This window comes from Equus quagga, chromosome 1, assembly GCF_021613505.1.
Source record: "Equus quagga isolate Etosha38 chromosome 1, UCLA_HA_Equagga_1.0, whole genome shotgun sequence".
In the NCBI taxonomy this organism is placed as follows: Eukaryota; Metazoa; Chordata; class Mammalia; order Perissodactyla; family Equidae; genus Equus; species Equus quagga.
Genome location: NC_060267.1, coordinates 104,508,498 through 104,527,217, shown reverse-complemented (window position 1 = coordinate 104,527,217; position 18,720 = coordinate 104,508,498). Strand labels below are relative to the sequence as shown.

The 18,720-nt window shown below is 40.5% G+C and overlaps 1 protein-coding gene across 3 annotated transcripts in view; it reads left to right on the top strand.

Annotated features, from left to right (window-relative positions):
• ATG7 (autophagy related 7) overlaps positions 1-18,720 on the top strand; it is a 258,483-nt gene that overhangs the window by 134,795 nt on the left and 104,968 nt on the right. For all 3 annotated transcript variants that reach the window (XM_046641431.1, XM_046641447.1, XM_046641438.1), the window contains exon 18: positions 461-583. In XM_046641431.1, the coding sequence (XP_046497387.1) occupies positions 461-583 (123 nt within the window). The remainder of the gene's footprint in view (positions 1-460; positions 584-18,720) is intronic.

Here is an 18,720-nt window from a genome sequence, read left to right as displayed (position 1 = left end):
TAAATTAGAGGATGATAAGGGGCTGGCCCCATGGCCAAATGTTGAAGTTCGAGCGCTCTGCTTTGGCAGCCCAGGGTTTTGCCGATTTGAATCCTGGGCATGGACATGGCACTGCTCATCAGGCCATGCTTAGGCAGCATCCCACATGCCACAGCTAAAAACAAAAAAAGAAGATTGGCAACATGTTAGCTCAGGTGCCAATCTTTAAAAAATAAATAAATAAATAAATTAGAAGATGATGCTGTCATTCTAAGAAATAAAAAATGATAAATACTAAGCCTTCCCAGGTGTGGCTCACCAGATTGATTATATCAGTTGTGATTATTATCAATTGATTGATTATCCCCATATTTATTTCTAGTTTTGGTTTCATTTTTGACAGGTGCTTATCAGAAGTGAAAATTTTTTACTATGCATTTAAAACCTGCAGCTCCTTTTAAAAAACATAAATGTTTTACAGGTTCTTGATCAATATGAACAAGAAGGATTTAATTTCCTAGCGAAGGTGTTTAATTCCTCACATTCCTTCTTAGAAGACTTGACTGGCCTTACATTGCTGCATCAAGAGACCCAAGCTGCTGAGGTAAGAATAAAACAAGCTTTCTGTCCTGTGGACTGATATGTTTGAAACTTATTTGATGTTCAGATTTATGGAAAAGGAAGGAAGCAGTTAATTATGATTTTTTTTCCTTAGAACAAACATCAATAAATAAGTCTGCTAGTTATCAGAGGAGAAGGAACCTTCTGCAATTGCTGGATGCTGATGTGTGCAGGTTGTTGTATAGTGGGTGCCTGATGCACAAAATTGCTGATAAAGGAAGTACAGGCTATTGATTTCCAAACACCTGTGGTCCTTACTGCAGAACAGCATGCCTGTGGCCATTGAAGAGTTGGCTCTAATGTCCTTATATCAAAATGCAAATCAGGGAAGACATTGGACTTTGGCCATCTTCTTCAGAGAGAACATGCCTGGCTTTTATTTCACAATTTGATCAGTCTTCATAGGCCACTGAACCCCACCATGAAATGGCTTCCTCAGTTACAACCCAAGAGAGTTATGTTTTGCTTGTCAATTAAAACATTTCACAGATCTGAATTTCCTGGGTCACTATAATAGTTTTTTTTTTTTTTCAAAGACTGCGATTGAAAACTGGATTATCATTTTGTTTTTCCAAATGCTCTCTGTTCTTAGAAAAGCATGTTCTCTATATGATGTGGGGCTATTTGGATCACTCGACAAAATGGACAGTTCCTCAAAATGGATGAATGAGATTAAATCAACATCTCTTCCCCTCAGTTACCTGGGTGAAGAAGCTCTTAGGACAATGTGGCCTATCACAGTGTTTCTACAGGCTACATAAGGAAAACGTTGTGGGCCTGTGTCTTGTAGGAGTGGAACACTTGCAAAGTTGCCATTAGGCCTGTAGTCTTATTCATTGATTACTGCCCCACCTCCACCTGGGATTGTGTATCCTCACCACTGGGAGAGGCCCCACTGGTCAGTGAGTAGATGGTCAGACCCAACACTGGACTAACTGGTGGTGAAAAGGCTGCTGTTTGGTAGATTCGAGCTAGCACCAAGAATAGGAAAACCATGTGGAAATACTAGAGTCAAGTTCTTTGGAGCTTTCAACAGATTTGGGATGAGATTTTTAGGCATGCCAGGGAGGCAAGATAGTGCGCGTCTAGTGCTGGACTTAAAACTGAGACTGGTTCTTCTTTAACTTGCTTTGGTGATCTCTCGGCATTCAACAGATATAGTCTTCCATTTATGACCAATAGTTAGACTCACATAGAATCTCTTAGCTTTACTTTCAGGAGATGAGTGGCATCTCTGCAAGCCTTTAAGAGACTTTGAGATTTTCTCCATAACTGTGATTGGATTCCTAGTCAGAGTTCAGAACATTACATTGATCATGGTTGCCATTTTGTCTTTTAAACAGCACAGTACTGCCTGATAATAAGGGAAAAATAACTTAAAGGTCTTTTCAACCATGCAATTGTTTGACTAGTTGGCTAGGGGAATTTTTCTACCCAGCTAGAAATAATTCATATACTTATCTTTAGTTGGCCAGAAGCATTGCAGCTTGAATTGACCCCATATTTCACTCTTTTAAACAGAGCAGATGCTAGGATAATGAGCCAATTCCTTGATAAATCTGGTTTGTTTTGCTTTTTAGTTGGTCAAACATGAATAGCCTTTTCAAAGACTCAGGAAGAGATGGGGAAGTTTAAGAGAACAGTAGTGACTAAATGGTGGGGCAGGAGGGGGCATGGTTTCATCCACAAGTCTTGAGATTTCTTTTTGAAGTTTTCCTCCATTAAATTATAATTTTGGAATCATAAACCACACATCAAATTTTAGATTAGAGTTGGTAAACTGATTGGCCTATGGGCCAGATATGGCTTACAGGTGTGTTTTGTTTGGCCTGCCCTATGTGTTAAATTCTGAGTAAAGCCAATGTTTAAAAATTATGAGTTTTATGTAAAAATTTGTATTTTCCCCTTTCCAACCTTCTTGAAAAATCAGATCTGGCAACCCCAGGCCTGCATCCCTTAGTAGCGATGGTTAGCTAGAGCCAAGAAGCAAATTTTTTAGATAAATAATGCACTTGATACAAAATTTTAAAGGTATAAAAATATTCTGTATGGAAAGGAAATCTTCCTTCTGCACCTGTCCCTTACCACCTGCTTTCCTTCCTGGAGAGACACTGTTGTAATTTTTTTTTGCTTAGAGGTGTTCTTTAGGTGGTGTTCTCCATTTAGATGATGATGCTCAGTTGATGACCCTTATTTGGTACTGGAATTTGCAACCCCTGTCTTAGAAAACGATCATTATTTTTCTTAAAAAACTCTAGATAAGACCTATTTTAAGATAATGCTCCCCAGAGGATCTCATAGCAACAAAAGCCATTGTCCTACCTACATTATTTTACTTTACTGTAAAAAAAGTGTGTGTGTGTAAATAAATATGTACATCAAAAAAATATGCACATATCTGTGTAAAGGTAATGTTTTGATTTCTATATTTGATTCCCAGTGCATTTACAGATGTTCAGTAATAAAAATACAACTTCTGCCTCCCATATAGAAAGGTCCCAACTTATTTATTTTAGCATTGAAATCAAGAATGCCCAATTAATTCTCATCCTGAGCTAACTGGTTTCATCCATCAACATTGGAATTGCAAAAGATTCAACCAGATAAATATGTGACAGTATCATTTTATACATTGTTTATGAAATATGTTTGTACAAATACTGTTTTTTAAAAAAAAACCTTTCCTGAACATCTTTTGAAAGTTTGATAGTAGGGCGCTGTGCTAGTAACTGAATACGGAAGTTAATGAGATGAGCTCATAGGCTGGTGTGAGGAACAGACGTGAAGAGTGAACTCCAGCATCATCAGAAATGGTTTAGTCGTTTATCTGTTAAGTGCTGAGAGAGCAGTTACTCCTGCGCGGGGGCGTAGGAATGTCAAGGAAAGCTTCACAGGGAAGGAAACAAATATTCCTGTTAGTCTTAAAGGATGAGTAGGGTCTCTTTAAAAATAGAAGTTGGATTTGAGCAAGGAAAGGCTAGGGAGGTCAAGGAGGACGTTCTAGGCTGGAGAAAGGTCTCGGAGGCCAAGAGTCTGTCGTGTGTCACTCGGAATCGTGAGCATGTCGTTGGAGCCAGAGTGACCTGAAATCAGATAATGTGTTTTTAGTAACAGCTTTATTGTGTTATAACTCACATGCCATGAAATTCATCCTTTGAAAGTGTATAATTCAGTGGTTTTTAGTATATTCACAGAGTTGCTGGGCTACTATTACTGGTAAGTTTAGTACATGTTCATCACCCCCAAAAGAAACTCCGTACCCATTAAGCAGTCACTCCCCAGCCCCCTCCTTCGGGCCTGGCAACCACTACACTCTACTTTCTGTCTCCGTGGCTTTGCCTCTTCTGGACGTGTCACATAAGTGGAGTCAAACAATATGGGGCCTTTTAAGTCTGGCATTTTTAACTTAGCGTGATGTTTTCAAGGTTCATCCATGTTGTAGCAAGGTAATTTCTTTTTTATTTAAAGAAAAAAATGTTTTTTATTTAAAGAAAAAAATGTTTTGAAAGAAAGTTATTAAACTTTCCCATATCCCTTAATGTCTGTGGTCTCTCTCCCAAAATACAGCCTCTTTATGAAGGAGGAATGCAAAGCTGATCCTACTACAGACTACAAATCCCTTTATTTTCATAGACAGGGGCACAGAGATAATGAATTGGAAGATATATGCAAGACAGGTTCATCAGATTTAGTGAGATTGAATAGTGCAACCCAATTTTTTGTACCCATCCCTACTCCATCATCAAATATCCAAAAATGATTGCCGTTATTTTAATCTAGGTTACTAGTGTGATCATAGTGTTGAGATTAACACAAAAATCACCTGGTTGGTTTTCTCTTGGAGGAAGGGTCGAGGTACAAAGTGCAGAGTTGGGAACTGGGAGTGGGGTGGAGGGAGGGTGCCAGACTTACAAAGATGAGTTTGTTTCGGGTTGTGATGATTTTGAGGTAATGGAATAATTGAGTGAAAATGACTGGATGGTATTAGAGACAGGTTGGAGGTAGAGCTTAGAGAAAAAGACCAGAACTGGTAGGTTGATTTAGCAGATAAAGGAAAATTATCCTGTTTAATTTAGTGCAGTGAGGATAAGCTGTAGAGCTAGGATGCAATAAAAGTATTTAAATGAGAGGTGTGTGGTAGATTAATCTTATCTCAAGTTATAGATTAAAAAATTAAAAACACTCACTTCATAAATGTTTTGCTGATATTTCATAAAGAAGGGGTCTTAGACAGAGACCCATATTCTTTGTAGCCCATCTAGCTGCCAAATTATAGTTACATTCTCCACATGAGGTATTAGAATGCCCCACAGGCAAAAGGCCCTACTCAGCTTTTTACCCTCTTAAAATGTTGCCGTCTGAATAGAGAATATCTCATGAAGTTCTGACCTTTACTTTCAAGACCCTTATTGAGACTGGGTTTGGGTACTTGGAGATTAATCCCAGTTGCCTATTGCTCCTATTGATGTCTATTTATCCAGTTGGAAACAAAGGAATTGGCCTTAAAGCACAAGATGTCCATGTCATGAAGCTGTTGAAGTGCTCACAGATACTTTTTAAATTGCTGAATTTGTTGAAGAAAGGCTCAGTCTAAATCAAACATGTGAATGACTCAGCCATCTTTTCATAAAATTTGCCATGACTTGTCTTCTTAGGGTTCTTTTTCATCAAGTATCAGTTCACATGTACTGATTTAGTTCCAACTGTGGATTCAACATTGAGCTGTGGGAAATGCCAAATAATTTTCAAATTCCAAAAGGCTGATTCGTAAGAGAGTTAATAAAACAAGTTATGTTAGTTTATCTTTGAGAAATTCAAATTCCAAAATCCCCGTAACCCAACTTCCCTGAAATACTTCATTCTCATTCTTGAAAGTCTACGAGCTCCGTGATTCCAGGATTAACTTTAGGCTATATCTTCTTCCCTTGTCTTGACTATGTTATCAATATTTGATGCTGTATCATGCAGTTATGATTTCAGGATTGCAGTTATAATTTCAGGATTGCAGTTATAGCACTTGATTAATATAATTTGCATTTTTGTCAAGTTTTTGCTAAGCAAAACTTTCTTTTCAGCAGAATTGGGGATTGATAGATGATCATTGAAAAACAGTTTAGTGCCGACTGTAACATAGGGTGTAAAATCATGAACAGGCTGGCAGAAGTGAACAGAGCTGAGCCAATGGGTCGATTCTGAATTAAAACTCAGATTCTGACTCATCCACTACAGAATTCCAAATTCTAGAAAATAAAGTGCCCGTATCTCTCATAGCAGGAAAGTCATATGAAAAACATTATAGTCATGTGACATGACTTCATTGGCATGACAATTTACTATTCAGCAAAGTAAATAACACAATTAACAAGTATTTCTGCTGGGCCTTTTGCACTTACACTGAGTTTTTGGCCTCTCCTCCTCACAGCTGGTTTTGATTTGGGTCCTGTGGAATATTTTTTTTGTTTTGTTTTGTATTTAACAACAGTCAGATATTTATGTACAGCTTCATCAAGAGCCTCCGATGACAAATATGCCTTTGGAGGCCAGTGGAAGCTGTGGGAAAGCCCCGTGTCAGCACTTAGACCTGTTTTCAATGGAGAGAAATGTGCTCTGGGACTGACTTAGCCTGCTCATGAATCCAATTCTCTTTTCCCAAAGCCTTCTGCTAGCCCACTTCCAACCTGCACTGGCCTATCCTGAGACTGTATGCTGCCTTGATTTTTCCTTATGAAGCAATCCCTCAAGACACAGCCTTGGCCTCCTCTCCTAAGTGAGGGGGGAAAGGCAGAAACAGCAGGCAGAAAGCCATTTAATTCTTAGGTTGGGAACGAGAGCCTGGTTTTTGAAATAAGGCTTGCCAGTATCCCTTCAGAGCTCACTTTATATAATGAGTCCCTTTTCTTTGCTGTCAGAGTTATCTACATGGATTTGAGATGTTTAGATGTGTTGGTCTTAAGGAAGGATCCAGTTGGAGAACAGACAATGAAGTCTGGGCCGAATCCCCCACCCTTCAAAAGAGGAGACTCGGATGGTATGATCCACTTGGAGGTCTGCGGGAGAGAGAAGGCGAGAATCATAAATGCTAAAGCAGAGTTAAAACAGCTAATAGTAAGAGATAGAATATGGCAATTGCCTCCTCCTTAAATTTTACTCCTTGTTCTGCTAGAGTTCTCATGAGTACTTGGGTGAATAACTTCAAAATTTTGTATATCAGTTTCCCCACTTAAAATAAGGCGGTTGAACCATATGTGAAATCCTTTTTAGCTCCAATAACCCAGTAATTTTGATTCAAACATTTGCAGTATAACCACGAAGTAAAAAGATGGCAAATTTTTATATCAAAATATTTTGAAATGTGTCAAAGTGATTACTTTTTATACTTTTATAAACACTCTCTCATATCTATCATATCTGGCTCCCATTGCTAGAAACATTTTTGGTTGCATTCTTTTGAGATTTAGATCTGCTTTGAGTCATAAAATAACATTTCTCATACTTTGTGTTGATTAGTGTGTGTAGCAGTGTATATAAATACAATATGGCATAAGCCAACCTAATAACTTATCTCATTTTCCAGACTTGGTGCCCAGGACTTTTGGCTTATTCATAAACTCAAGTCTTCCCTCACCATAATTGAGTACATTCATAAAACATGCCACTCACGACCTCTTGATACAGCCTCCAAAGATGCACTCCAAAGCCCCCTTGTTTTAAATAATGGCAGCATCCTTAGAATGTTGAATGTATAATATCTGAGGAGCTTCTTTAAAAATCAACCATGTTACACAATAGCACTCACAGAGTGAATGAGTAGCTTGAACCCTGAGAAGGCTGAAGCTTGAACTCAGAAGGCCTAAGTTCATATCCGGGCTTCAACAAACGGCTGATACTGCTGCATTCAATTGTCTGGGTTGTGCAGGACACGACCTTGTGCAGCGGTCCTGTGTGAGACCTTAGGCCATTTACTGAATTTCACTGAGCTTCATTTTCTTTATTTGTAGAATGGGATCAATAATTCCTACTCCTCACAATTACTATGAGCATTAAATAAGAAAGCACCTAATAAAAAGAAAGAAAGAAATTGGACTACATCAAAATTTAGAACTTTGTGCTTCAAATATTTTTTTGAAAATCATATATCTGATAAGGAACTGGTATCCAGAATATATCAGGAACTCTTGCAACTTAATAATAAAAAGACAGATAACCCAATTAAAAAGTAGACAATTGCCTGCCTGGTGGCATGGTGGTTAAGTTCGTGCACTCTGCTTTGGTGGCCCAGAGTTCACGGATTTGGATCCCAGGCACAGACCTACACACTGCTCATCAAGCCATGCTGTGGCAGCGTCCCATATACAAAATAGAGGAAGATTGGCACAGATGTTCTCTCAGGGACAATCTTTCTCAAGCAGAAAGAGGAAGATTGGCAATGGATGTTGGCTCAGGGCCAATCTTCCTCACCACCACCCGCCCACCACCACCAAAATGGGCAATGGATTTAAATAGACATTTCTTCAAAGAAGGTATGCAAATGTCCAATAAGTACATGAAAAGATACTCAACATCAGTAACCATCAGAGAAATGCAAATCAAAACCACTGTGAGATACCATTTCATACCCACTAAGATGGTTATAATAAAAAATACAGACAGTAAAAAGTGTTGGTGAGGATATGGAGAAATTAGAACCCTCATACACTGCTGGTGGGAACATAAAATGGTATAGACATTTAGAAAACAGTCTGGTAGTTCCTGAGAAAGTTAAACATAAAATTACCTTGTGGTTCAGCAATTTAACTTCTAGGTATATAACCAAGAGAAATGAAAACATATCTTCGTACAAAAACTTATACACAAATGTTCATAACAGCACTGTGTATTCATAGCCAAAAAGTAGAAACAAGCCAGAGGTCCATCAGCTGGTGAATGGATTGATAAAATGTGCATATTACATTGGAAAATAGTGGAATATTATTTGGCAAGAAAAAGGGAAGAACTACTGATGTGTGCTGCAGTGTGGATGTGCCCGCTAAGTGAAGGAAGCCAGCCACACTTTAAATGGGTGAATTGTGTGGTTTGTGAATTATATCTCAATAAAGATGTTTTTTAAAAAAAAGAAAAGAAAGTGAGCTATAGCCCTGATGCCCATGGCTGGGACTCTGTGCTTCCTCCTCCTTTCCTGTCCTCTCTCTGGCTGTCTGTGGGCAGTGGTGATTTTCTCTGTGTGACAGGCTGTCAGAGCATGTTAGCTCACTGTTTATAGGAATGAATTTTGTGAGAATGTGACTGTCATTTCTTCCATTTTCTTGTGCCTCAGTTTTCAAGCCTGAGTCTCGGCTCACCTTGTTTATCTCTTTCTTGTGCTATGGACAACCAGTAAATACGGGGGGGGGGGGGGGGGGCTGGGGGTAGGATATGGAAGGGACCCACCAGCCAAGGGCCTCCCTTGAGGGCTTTCAGGGAGGAGAGAGAAAGTCATAATGTCAGCTCCCGCCGTGGAGGCGTCACTGATGTGGGGATCAGGGACGATGAGAGTGCTTTGGTGTCTGTTGTTGTAAGTGGCAGCAGGTGTTTGGAAGATCCAAATCTCAACCTGATCTGACTTTTTAAAATTTCCCTCTTTACCACAGTATTTTATTCTTTCCCAAGACTTTTTATTTAGAAAACTCTCAAACATACAGAAAAGTTTAAAGAAAAGTACAATGAATACTCCACATACTTTCCACCTGGATTCAACAATTAACGTTTTGTCACACCTAATTTATCTCTTGCTGTATCTACACACACAGACGCACTCATATGTTTTGTGTTTTCCTGAACCATTTGAAAGTAAGTTCCATATACAGTGACGCCTCATCCCTAAATTTTTGGTGTGAATTTACTAAGCATACATTCTTGTATGTGAACAGAATACCACTATTGTCACAGAACAATGAAGAGTAATCCCATGATACTATCTAAAATCCAGTTCGTATTCAATGCACAGGATTTTAAAGGCACTTTTAAAACTATTGTTGCTTTTTCTTCAAGTTTGTAACTTTATACTTAGAAAGTTTTTAAAAATAATAATTAAGCATCAACCACTTGGTATATAAACTTGAGCAGATCTGTTAAGCTCTTGACACGCTCATCTCTAAACGGGGAGACAGTTATCCTGTTAGGCCCTGTGCCCCAGAGGTCTGCTCCTCTAGGCAGGCCTCTTCCAGGTGAGATTGTCTCCAGGTACCACCTGGGAGTCCTGGTCTGGTTGAGGCAGCCCTCCTAGCCAGCCAGCCCTGAGCAGTGGTTCCTGCCCACCTCCCCCAGGGTCCCCAGCACCTGAGGCTTTAGAGGAGATAGCAATGGGACTGTGAAGGCTGTGTCTGATATTTTGTGTGTGTGTGAGGAATATTGGCCCTGAGCTAATGTCTGTTGCTAATCCTCCTCTTTTTGCTGAGGAAGATGGTCCCTGAGCTAACATCCATGCCGGTCTTCCTCTACTTTGTATATGGGACGCCGCCACAGCATGGCTTGACAAGTGGTATGTAGGTCTGCAGCTGGGATCTGAACCTGTGAGCCTCGGGCCACTGAAGCGGAGCACGTGAACTTAACCACTACGCCACCAGGCTGGCCCCTATTTTCAATATTTTGAAAAAGCCATGAGATCACATTGACAAACTAAACCATCAAGTTGGGCTTTTTTGGGGTTTTTTCCCCAAATTCTGTTGTCTTAGAGTAGAATGGAGTACTCATTAGTTTGACCCAGTCAGAAGCTCTGACTGCTAGTTATGTATGCCTTTGAATTATAAAAACACTAAGATAAAGTAGTGTGTTTTGTTGGGTAAGAGGGGTTTTTGGAGATACAATCTGTGAGAAAGAAAGTGGGGGTTAGGAAGTGGAGAGCTGCTGGCCCCAGGTGCTGGGGCCCTGACTTCCTGGCTGCATCAGCAGTGGAGGGTCCCAGCGAGGTGTTCTTGCAGTTTGCCCTGTGACCATTATTCTAGGGGCTATATTTTTACAGCTGACCCTTCTCACTTGCAAACATAACAGCTGCTATGTGTTGAATTTGGGGGGTTTCCATGTTTTGATACTGTAAAATTAAATTGATTCTTGGTTCTGAAATCTTAGTTTTGATCCATCTTGCTGCTTAATTAGCTGTGGGGGAGCAGGGAGGGAAGGGAATATGAAATATTTAAGATATATATTTTTTAAAATTAAATATTGTTCATGTTTGATCATAGCTTCCATCAGTCAACAAATATTTATTGAACCCTTGCCAGGTTCATGGTGGTGTGGAAATTCAAAGAGGTACAAGCCAGGCCTTCAGGAGACTGACATGGCATAGTTGGAGAGGTAGAGTGGAAAAGTAACAGACTGCAGGGCAGTGACTGTGCACAGAGAGCTGAACACATGGTACAGTAAATCCTGCAGGATTTCAGGAACCTCAGATGCAGAGACAGGGCTCTAGGCAAGAGTTGGATTTTGAGCTGGGCCTTGAAGATTGGAACTGCAAGTATAGGAGAGGAGAACGAGAGAAGGCATTCCAGAATGGCCCATGGCATCAGCGCATCCAGATCTCTGACGAAAAGTACCATGAGAGGTGTAGCAACCAATATTGATTACATTATATGTAATTTTCATGGAACTTTTATACCAAGCCTTTTGATGCCCACAAAAATCTTATGAGGTGGATATTGTCCCATTTTGTGGATGAGGTGGTCAAGACTCAGAGAAGCGAATTGATTTGCTAAGTTGACTGGGCATTGTTAAACTTAGCTGTGCTAAGTGTTTATCTGCATCTTGAGGTTTACATACACTTCATAAGGCCAGGAGCAGAGAGGAAAATGTATGCCGGGTGATACGGATGTGTTCTGCTTTGTGGGGAGTGCCTTTACTTTCAGATTGAGCAGTACCAAAAAGCACTTTTGATTTTTGTCTGTTTCCTTACGTCTGCGTGCTATGGTTTCTTTCACTGCATGTACCACCTCAGGGCCTGATGAGCCAGCATCACTGTGCTTTCTTACTCTTGAACTGTCTTTAAGAGTAGACTGGCTTCTATCTGTGGGGATGAGGTTTTTGATGAATGAGTAATTCACAATTCCATCTCCAGACTTACCAATGGGAAAAGGGCAGGTAAGAGAGAACTTCTTTCTTCCTGGCCTTTACTTTTCCCTAAATTGTAAAGGGAAATTAAGAGCTTGCCCCCATTGCCTTCATTTAGGCATCTGGTAAAAAAATAAATGCAATGCTAAATTAGAAATATTTATATATTATTGTTGCAGGACAAAAATCATTGAGTTCCTAACTACAAATAAGTAAACTGCTGTGGGTTTGTTTGTTCTTAATTTTGCTACTAAACTTTCTTTGTGTTTATCTTACCTTAATCTTCCTTGGAAGAGGCTGTAGTTAATTCTGCTTAGGATTTTATTAAAAGGAAAGAAATTTAGGGGCTGGCCCCGTGGCCAAGTGGTTAAGTTCGCGCGCTCCGCTGCAGGCGGCCCAGTGTTTCGTTGGTTCGAATCCTGGGCGTGGACATGGCACTGCTCATCAAACCACGCTGAGGCAGCGTCCCACATGCCACAACTAGAAGGACCCACAATGAAGAATGTACAACTATGTACTGGGTGGCTTTGGGGAGAAAAAGGAAAAAAAAAATAAAATCTTTAAAAAAGAATAAAAAGGGGGCTGGCCCTGTGGCCGAGTGGTTAAGTTCACGCACTCCACTGTAGGTGCGCACATGGCACGGCTCATCAAACCACGCTGAGGCAGTGTCCCACATGCCACAGCTAGAAGGACCCACAATGAAGAATATACAACTATGTACTGGGGGCTTTGGGGAGAAAAAGGAAAAAATAAAATCTTAAAAAAAATAATAAATAAAATAAAATAAAAAAGAATTAAAAAAGGAAAGAAACTTGGCTTTTAAAAAGACTTTTAAATGTTTTATTTTTGTAAAAGATACATATAATTCATGTTATTCTTTGACTAACTTCAGCTCTAAGCATTGAATTGATGTTTTGTTTTTTTTTTAAAGATTTTATTTTTTTTCCTTTTTCTCCCCAAAGCCCCCCAGTACATAGCTGTATATTCTTCGTTGTGGGTCCTTCTAGTTGTGGCATGTGGGACGCTGCCTCAGCGTGGTTTGATGAGCAGTGCCATGTCCGCACCCAGGATTCGAACCAACGAAACACTGGGCCACTTGCAGCGGAGCGCGCAAACTTAACCACTCGGCCACGGGGCCAGCCCCTGAATTGATGTTTTAAAGCACCAATTCAGTACCAACTCTTTAGAGATAACTATTTTGAGTTTTTATACCCAAATACTGATTGGTTTACTTATATTCTGCTCCTTCCTCTCCCTTTCTCTTTCTTTCAGCCATGACCTATGGAAATAAAACTTTATAGTACTTTAATACCGTGAAAGCTAGACTGAAATAATATTAAGCCCAGCTCCCTTCAGACCTTAGCAGCCTGGGCTTAGAAACAGAGTCTCACGGGAGGAGCATAGGATCTGGGTTCTGAAGAGGAGGGCTTTGCTCCTGGTCCTGCCGCCAGTTGATTGCTTCCTCTTACCTGGGCTTCATCTGTAAAAGGGGTAATACCTACCTCTCAATGCTGGTTTTGTAATGTGCTTTGAAATCTTTAGAAGTATAATACAAACATTAGTTCTTGTAAGCTAGATACAAATGAATCAAATGGAAAACTGCCATAGCTTTTGTAAAATAAATTTTTTTCTTAATATACCATAGGCCTTTGAACATAAATATCTTGAATTAAACTTTAAACAATCATTAATCATTAAAATGGTAGTTAATATTAATTGGATAATATTTGAATGTCAAAGAGATTAGCAACAGGAGGTTTTGTTGTAGAAGAGAAGAACCTAAATAAAAACTATTTGATTCCAGTCAAGATGTAAGAATACACATTAACCTTCAAATAAATCTGTGTAAAAGTTCCTAGTATGAAACAGTTGCAACTTCTCAATTAAATCATCACTTTATCTGTTCCGAAATTAACTCCTCAAAAGGACAGCTGAGCATAGCTTCTTCTCTGATGTGTCCCCATGTATTCTCTTCAGTTCACCTGGGTCTACTTCTGTTCTGTTGCTGCTTCCTCTCCCACCTCCAGACTTTGTTCAGCTGATACTTCTGCTGGAAAGCTCATCTGTCCTTCCCCGTGGGATCTGCTGAGTACTCCTGCTGGTCCTTCTAACTTAAGCAGCTACCTCCTTTGAGAAATGGTTTCTGATTCTCTCCTGCCTACTGAGGCCGAGGGGCGGATGAGATTCTGTAAAGGAAAGTCTGAAAGTACCATGCACACGCAGGCCAGTTTGTATTATTACTTGTAAACCAGGGAATAACTTGATCCAAACAATGCTTTAGGAAAATGAAAATGGCAAAGAGCAAGAAAATTTCTCCCCCACTTTTTTTTTGCTGAGGCAGATTACCCCTGAGCTAACGTCTGTTGCCAATCCTCCTCTTTTTTTGCTTGAGGAAGATTAGCCCTGAGCTAACATCTGTTTCAGTCTTCCTCTATTTGGTATGTGGGTCACTGTCACAGCATGGCTAAGAAGTGGTATAGGTCTGCACCTGGGATCCAAACCCCTGAACCTGGGCCGCCAAAGCAGAGCATGCCAAACTTAACCAGTAGGCATGGGACCAGCTTCCTCCCCCACCCCTTTTTTTTAAAATATCTTAATGTTTTCAAATGAACTACAGCAAATGCAGAAGAAAGCCTAAACATTATGTACAATTTAAAGAATAATTATCATACAGACACCCTTCAGCCTTCTCATGTTTGGCTCCCCCAACACAGCCCTTGAGGAAACTGTCCTACAGACTCTTGTGATCGTTATTGCCCTGCTTTTATTTATAGCTTTACTCTAGTGTATGGATCCCTAAATGATTTAATTCAGTTTGTCTGACTTTGAACTTTTATAGATGGAGTTATGCAGTATATAATCTTTTATGTCTTGCTTCTTTTGCTCAACATTATGAAGGTTACCCATGTTGTTGTGTGCAGCTGAAATCTGTTCTTTTTAATTGCTGTATAGTATTCCATAGTATAGATATACTGCAGTTTACTCTTCCTACTGTAGATGAATATTTGTAGCCCTTCCACTTTTGGATTATAATAAAGAGTGCAGGTTGGAGCATTCTTGTATCTATCTCCTGGGGTGCATGAGTAACATTTCTCTAGGTCAGTGTTTCTCAACCTTTTTTCCATTATCGCTTCTCCTATGGAGAAAATTTAGTATTAAACTAAAAATTTTTAATTCAAATTAAGGGGCTGGCCCTGTGGCCAAATGGTTAAGTTCACGCGCTCTGCTTTGGTGGCCCAGGGTTTCACCAGTTCGGATCCTGGGCGCAGATATGGCACCACTCATCAAGCCATGCTGAGGCAGCATCCCACATGCCACAACTAGAAGGACCCACAACTAAAAATGCACAACTGTGTACCAGGGGGCTTTGGGAGAAAAAGGAAAAATAAAATCTTTAAAAAATTTTTTAAAATATATTCAAATTAAATTAGTCCTAAAGAAGAAGATTTTGTTGGATAGAGTTGAGCTTTGGAGGGCTACAAGCCATTGTAATAGCCAAGACTTTTTCACCTACCAAAACCCAATTTTTGCTCATTTGTGGGGATAATATTACCCCCACTGAGAATGCATTCTCTATATTAAATACCTAAGACCAGAATTGTTGGGTCATAGAAAATGTGAATCTTCAACGTTATTAGATCATGACAAACTACCTTCCAGAGCAATTGTACCACTTTAAGTGATTACTGGTAGTATGTGGGAGGTTCTGTGGCTGTATATCCTTGCCAAAATTTTGGTATTGTCACATTCAAAAATTTTTGCCAATCTGTTAGGTGTATAAAAATATCTCATTCTACTTTTAATTTGTATTTTCCTTATTACCAATGAGGTTAAACAGCTTATGTTTATTACTTATTTGGATTCCTCTTCCCTAATGGTTTGTTTCTCTACTTCAACTCTAAAAATTCTTGTATGTTCCACTTATGTAGCCCATATTAAAAGAAAACACGGTAGGATGACCTAGTTATTCACTTGAAAAATACGATAGAGCCCAGAGACCTGCATTACAATCCCAGATGAGCTGTTTGTCTTGCTCAGAGTTCCGTACCTCTGTGCCTCAGTCTCCTCATTTGCTGAATAAAGCTGTTAGCTGGGATAGAGCCTTGGCTCTCAACCTGGCTGCCCATTAGAATTATCTGGAATGCTCTTCAAAAATACTGGTGTTTAGACCACACTGTCACCAGAAAGTGTGATTCAGTTGGGTTACAGATTTCTAGATCCCTTCCCACCTAACATTCTGTGATATTGATAGAATAAGTCTTTAACACCTAGGTTCGATGATTTTGATCATCCTCCTAGAGTGATCAAGGGGGAAACTCCTTAATTTAGTCCATAGAGGAAACCTGGTGTCAACTTTCAAAATATTTTTTTGTAGCTGATTTACTTTCAGCACTAATAGGATTTTCTTTCATTGACACCTGTCATGACAAAATACACATCCAACAACAATGTTAAGAAATCATAAATGAGCGTTAGAAAGAAAGAGGCACATGTCAGGCCACAGTGTCTGGATCAAACACACACCTGACAAGGCTGAATTCATGAATTTCTGACATTTGACTTCCTACTGTCAGATTCTTTCCCATTGCCAGAGGCCCTGCTTCCAGTTCCAGCTGGGCAAGGGGCTGCAGAGGCCTGGAACCGTGGCACAGTCAAGGTGAACCACCTGTGCTTTGGGAAGAGTTGGCCAAAACCGCTGCTCTCCTGGACCAGGCCATGGATCGGTGGTTATTGGGGCTGGAGGGGGATGCTGTGAGAGGGCATTATACCATTCCATCTGCCTCTGTGTATCTTCAAAAGTCTCCATAATGAAAAATTTTTTAAAAAGCACTCTCCTGACTTTGAGTCAGCAGTGTTTTATAGTGCCCACCTGCCACTCATAACTATATCACATGTGATTAATATCTGACTCATATTTGTTTGGCGCTTATATTTTTCAGAGTATGTTTATTTACATTTACTCAGTTGATCATCATAGCAATCGTTTTCAATGAAAAGCCTTTTGTAGCCATCTAGACCCTGGTTATGATGGCAGAAACGAAAAGCTCAAACTGGCTTTAAGATAAACAAGGCATTTATAACCAGGCCATGAAATCCTAGCCCCGAGAATCCTAGATTAGGGGGTTTAATGTCACGACCATGTTTGTCTTTTTTGCTCATCTCTGTTTTCTCTTTGTTGGTTTCATTCTCTCTCACTGCAAACAGGTTCTTTTTTCTTCTTTTTCCCATGTAGCAGAAAACATGGCTTCAGGCAGTTCCAAAATCTCATTCTTCCTTTAAGAGCATCTTCCCCAGTGATTCCAAAAGGAAAATCCCAGACATTGACTATGATCGATCAGATCACATGCCATCTCTGGACCACTTGCAGTAGACAGAGATGGGCTGCTGTGATTGGCCAGCTTGTGCCATGGGCATCTGCGGTGATTGGCAGCCTCCCTCAGAACCATGTGGTTGGGATGAGAAAGACACAGTCCTTCCAAAGGAGGGGCTGATGTGGGTGGATGGGAGCTGGGCATACGTGATAGAAGTCCATTCTACTCTTATTTCTACTCCTGTGTCTGGTCTTGTCCCTCCTATGCAGTTCTGCTTTCTATGTGCAATTTCAAATTAAGGACTTTAGTGCAAGTCAGGAAATTTCAGTCTCCATATTTTCCCCCAAGCTTGACTTACTCTTCTTTCTGGATTTACCCCCTCTTCTCACCTAACCACAGATACGTAAAAAGACTCTTTTTTCCTTGAGTCCTTTAGAGAACTAGCTGCTCAGTGTCCATCACCACCACCCCCATAGAGGAAGAAATAATTTTCTCTGAGATTGGAGCATAGGGCTTCTCCCTTTGTCTGCGGTACACAAATTTATCATTCTGGGTTAAGACTCAGCTGTTCCTTCTTCCAAGCTCCCACACGCCCTGGTGAGGCCACACCTCTTAGGGTGGGGAAGGGGAGTGGAGTGCTCTGGCTGCCTCTGCTGACCAAGTGTGGACTGGGGAGCTGGCGACAGGAGGCCAGTGTGAGGCTTCATCTTTCAGTCCAGATGGTGATGGTCAGTAACAGTGACACTGCCTTAGGACATGTGCCTTTAGTCTCCTCTGCAGTCTAAAAAATTACCATGCTGAAATTTGTTGATAAAGCCAGAGCTGTAATTAGGAACATAAATGACACAATACAGGCCTCGCACAAATGAGCAGTTGTGGGGTATTATGGGCCTCTGTGGATTATTTGACTGAAGAAAAGGAGGGGGGATGCTGGTTGCTGTTGAACAAATTGCTACCAGATGTAGATTTCAATAAACACCACACTGTTGTTCCCTTGCCTGAAGGTGCTATGAATTTCTTGAGGCAACAGAGCAATCAGTAAACTGGCGGCTGTTCCAACATGAATGGAGCCTCCTGGTGTCCCCTGGTCTTGGATGTTTGTCCACAAAATGCAAGGCAGACCCGGGAGCCTCTCTCCCCTACCTGACCTTTTACAGGAGAGTAACATACTTAAAATGTAGCAACCAGATCCCATAGAACCTAAAAGAAAGTGGAACTGTGGTTAGAATGTCTCAAAAAGAAAGCATTACTGGATGGGGTGCTTTAAGAGATTATGGGGATCAGTGGCTTTTCCCACAGATGCCACTCGTAATAGAATGTAATAGAATCAAACTGCCTCAGTCAATAAATACTTGAGAGCCTGCATGTGCCACGTGACGAAGAAGGCCCAGTATCTTTCCCCTCACTGAACTTACGGATGACAGGAAGAGGGGCATTAAAGCAGAAGTTACAGATAAATAATGACACCCTTCAGTGTCCTACGAAGGAGTCCTGTGTGAACTTCAACATGGAAGCTGCTTGTCCACCTTCACCATCTGCTGCCGTTGGCCAGCCAACGTGTGAGCCTGAGAATTAGACTGAAAGAGCCCAGAGCCATGACTCTACTTTGCTATCCTTGAAGGGGTGGAAAGGAGAGAGATTGAGATTGAGAGAGGGAGGGAGAGGGAGTATGACTGATTTTAGTTTAGTACCCCACCGAGCTTCTCATGTTCCACAGAATAGAGTGATT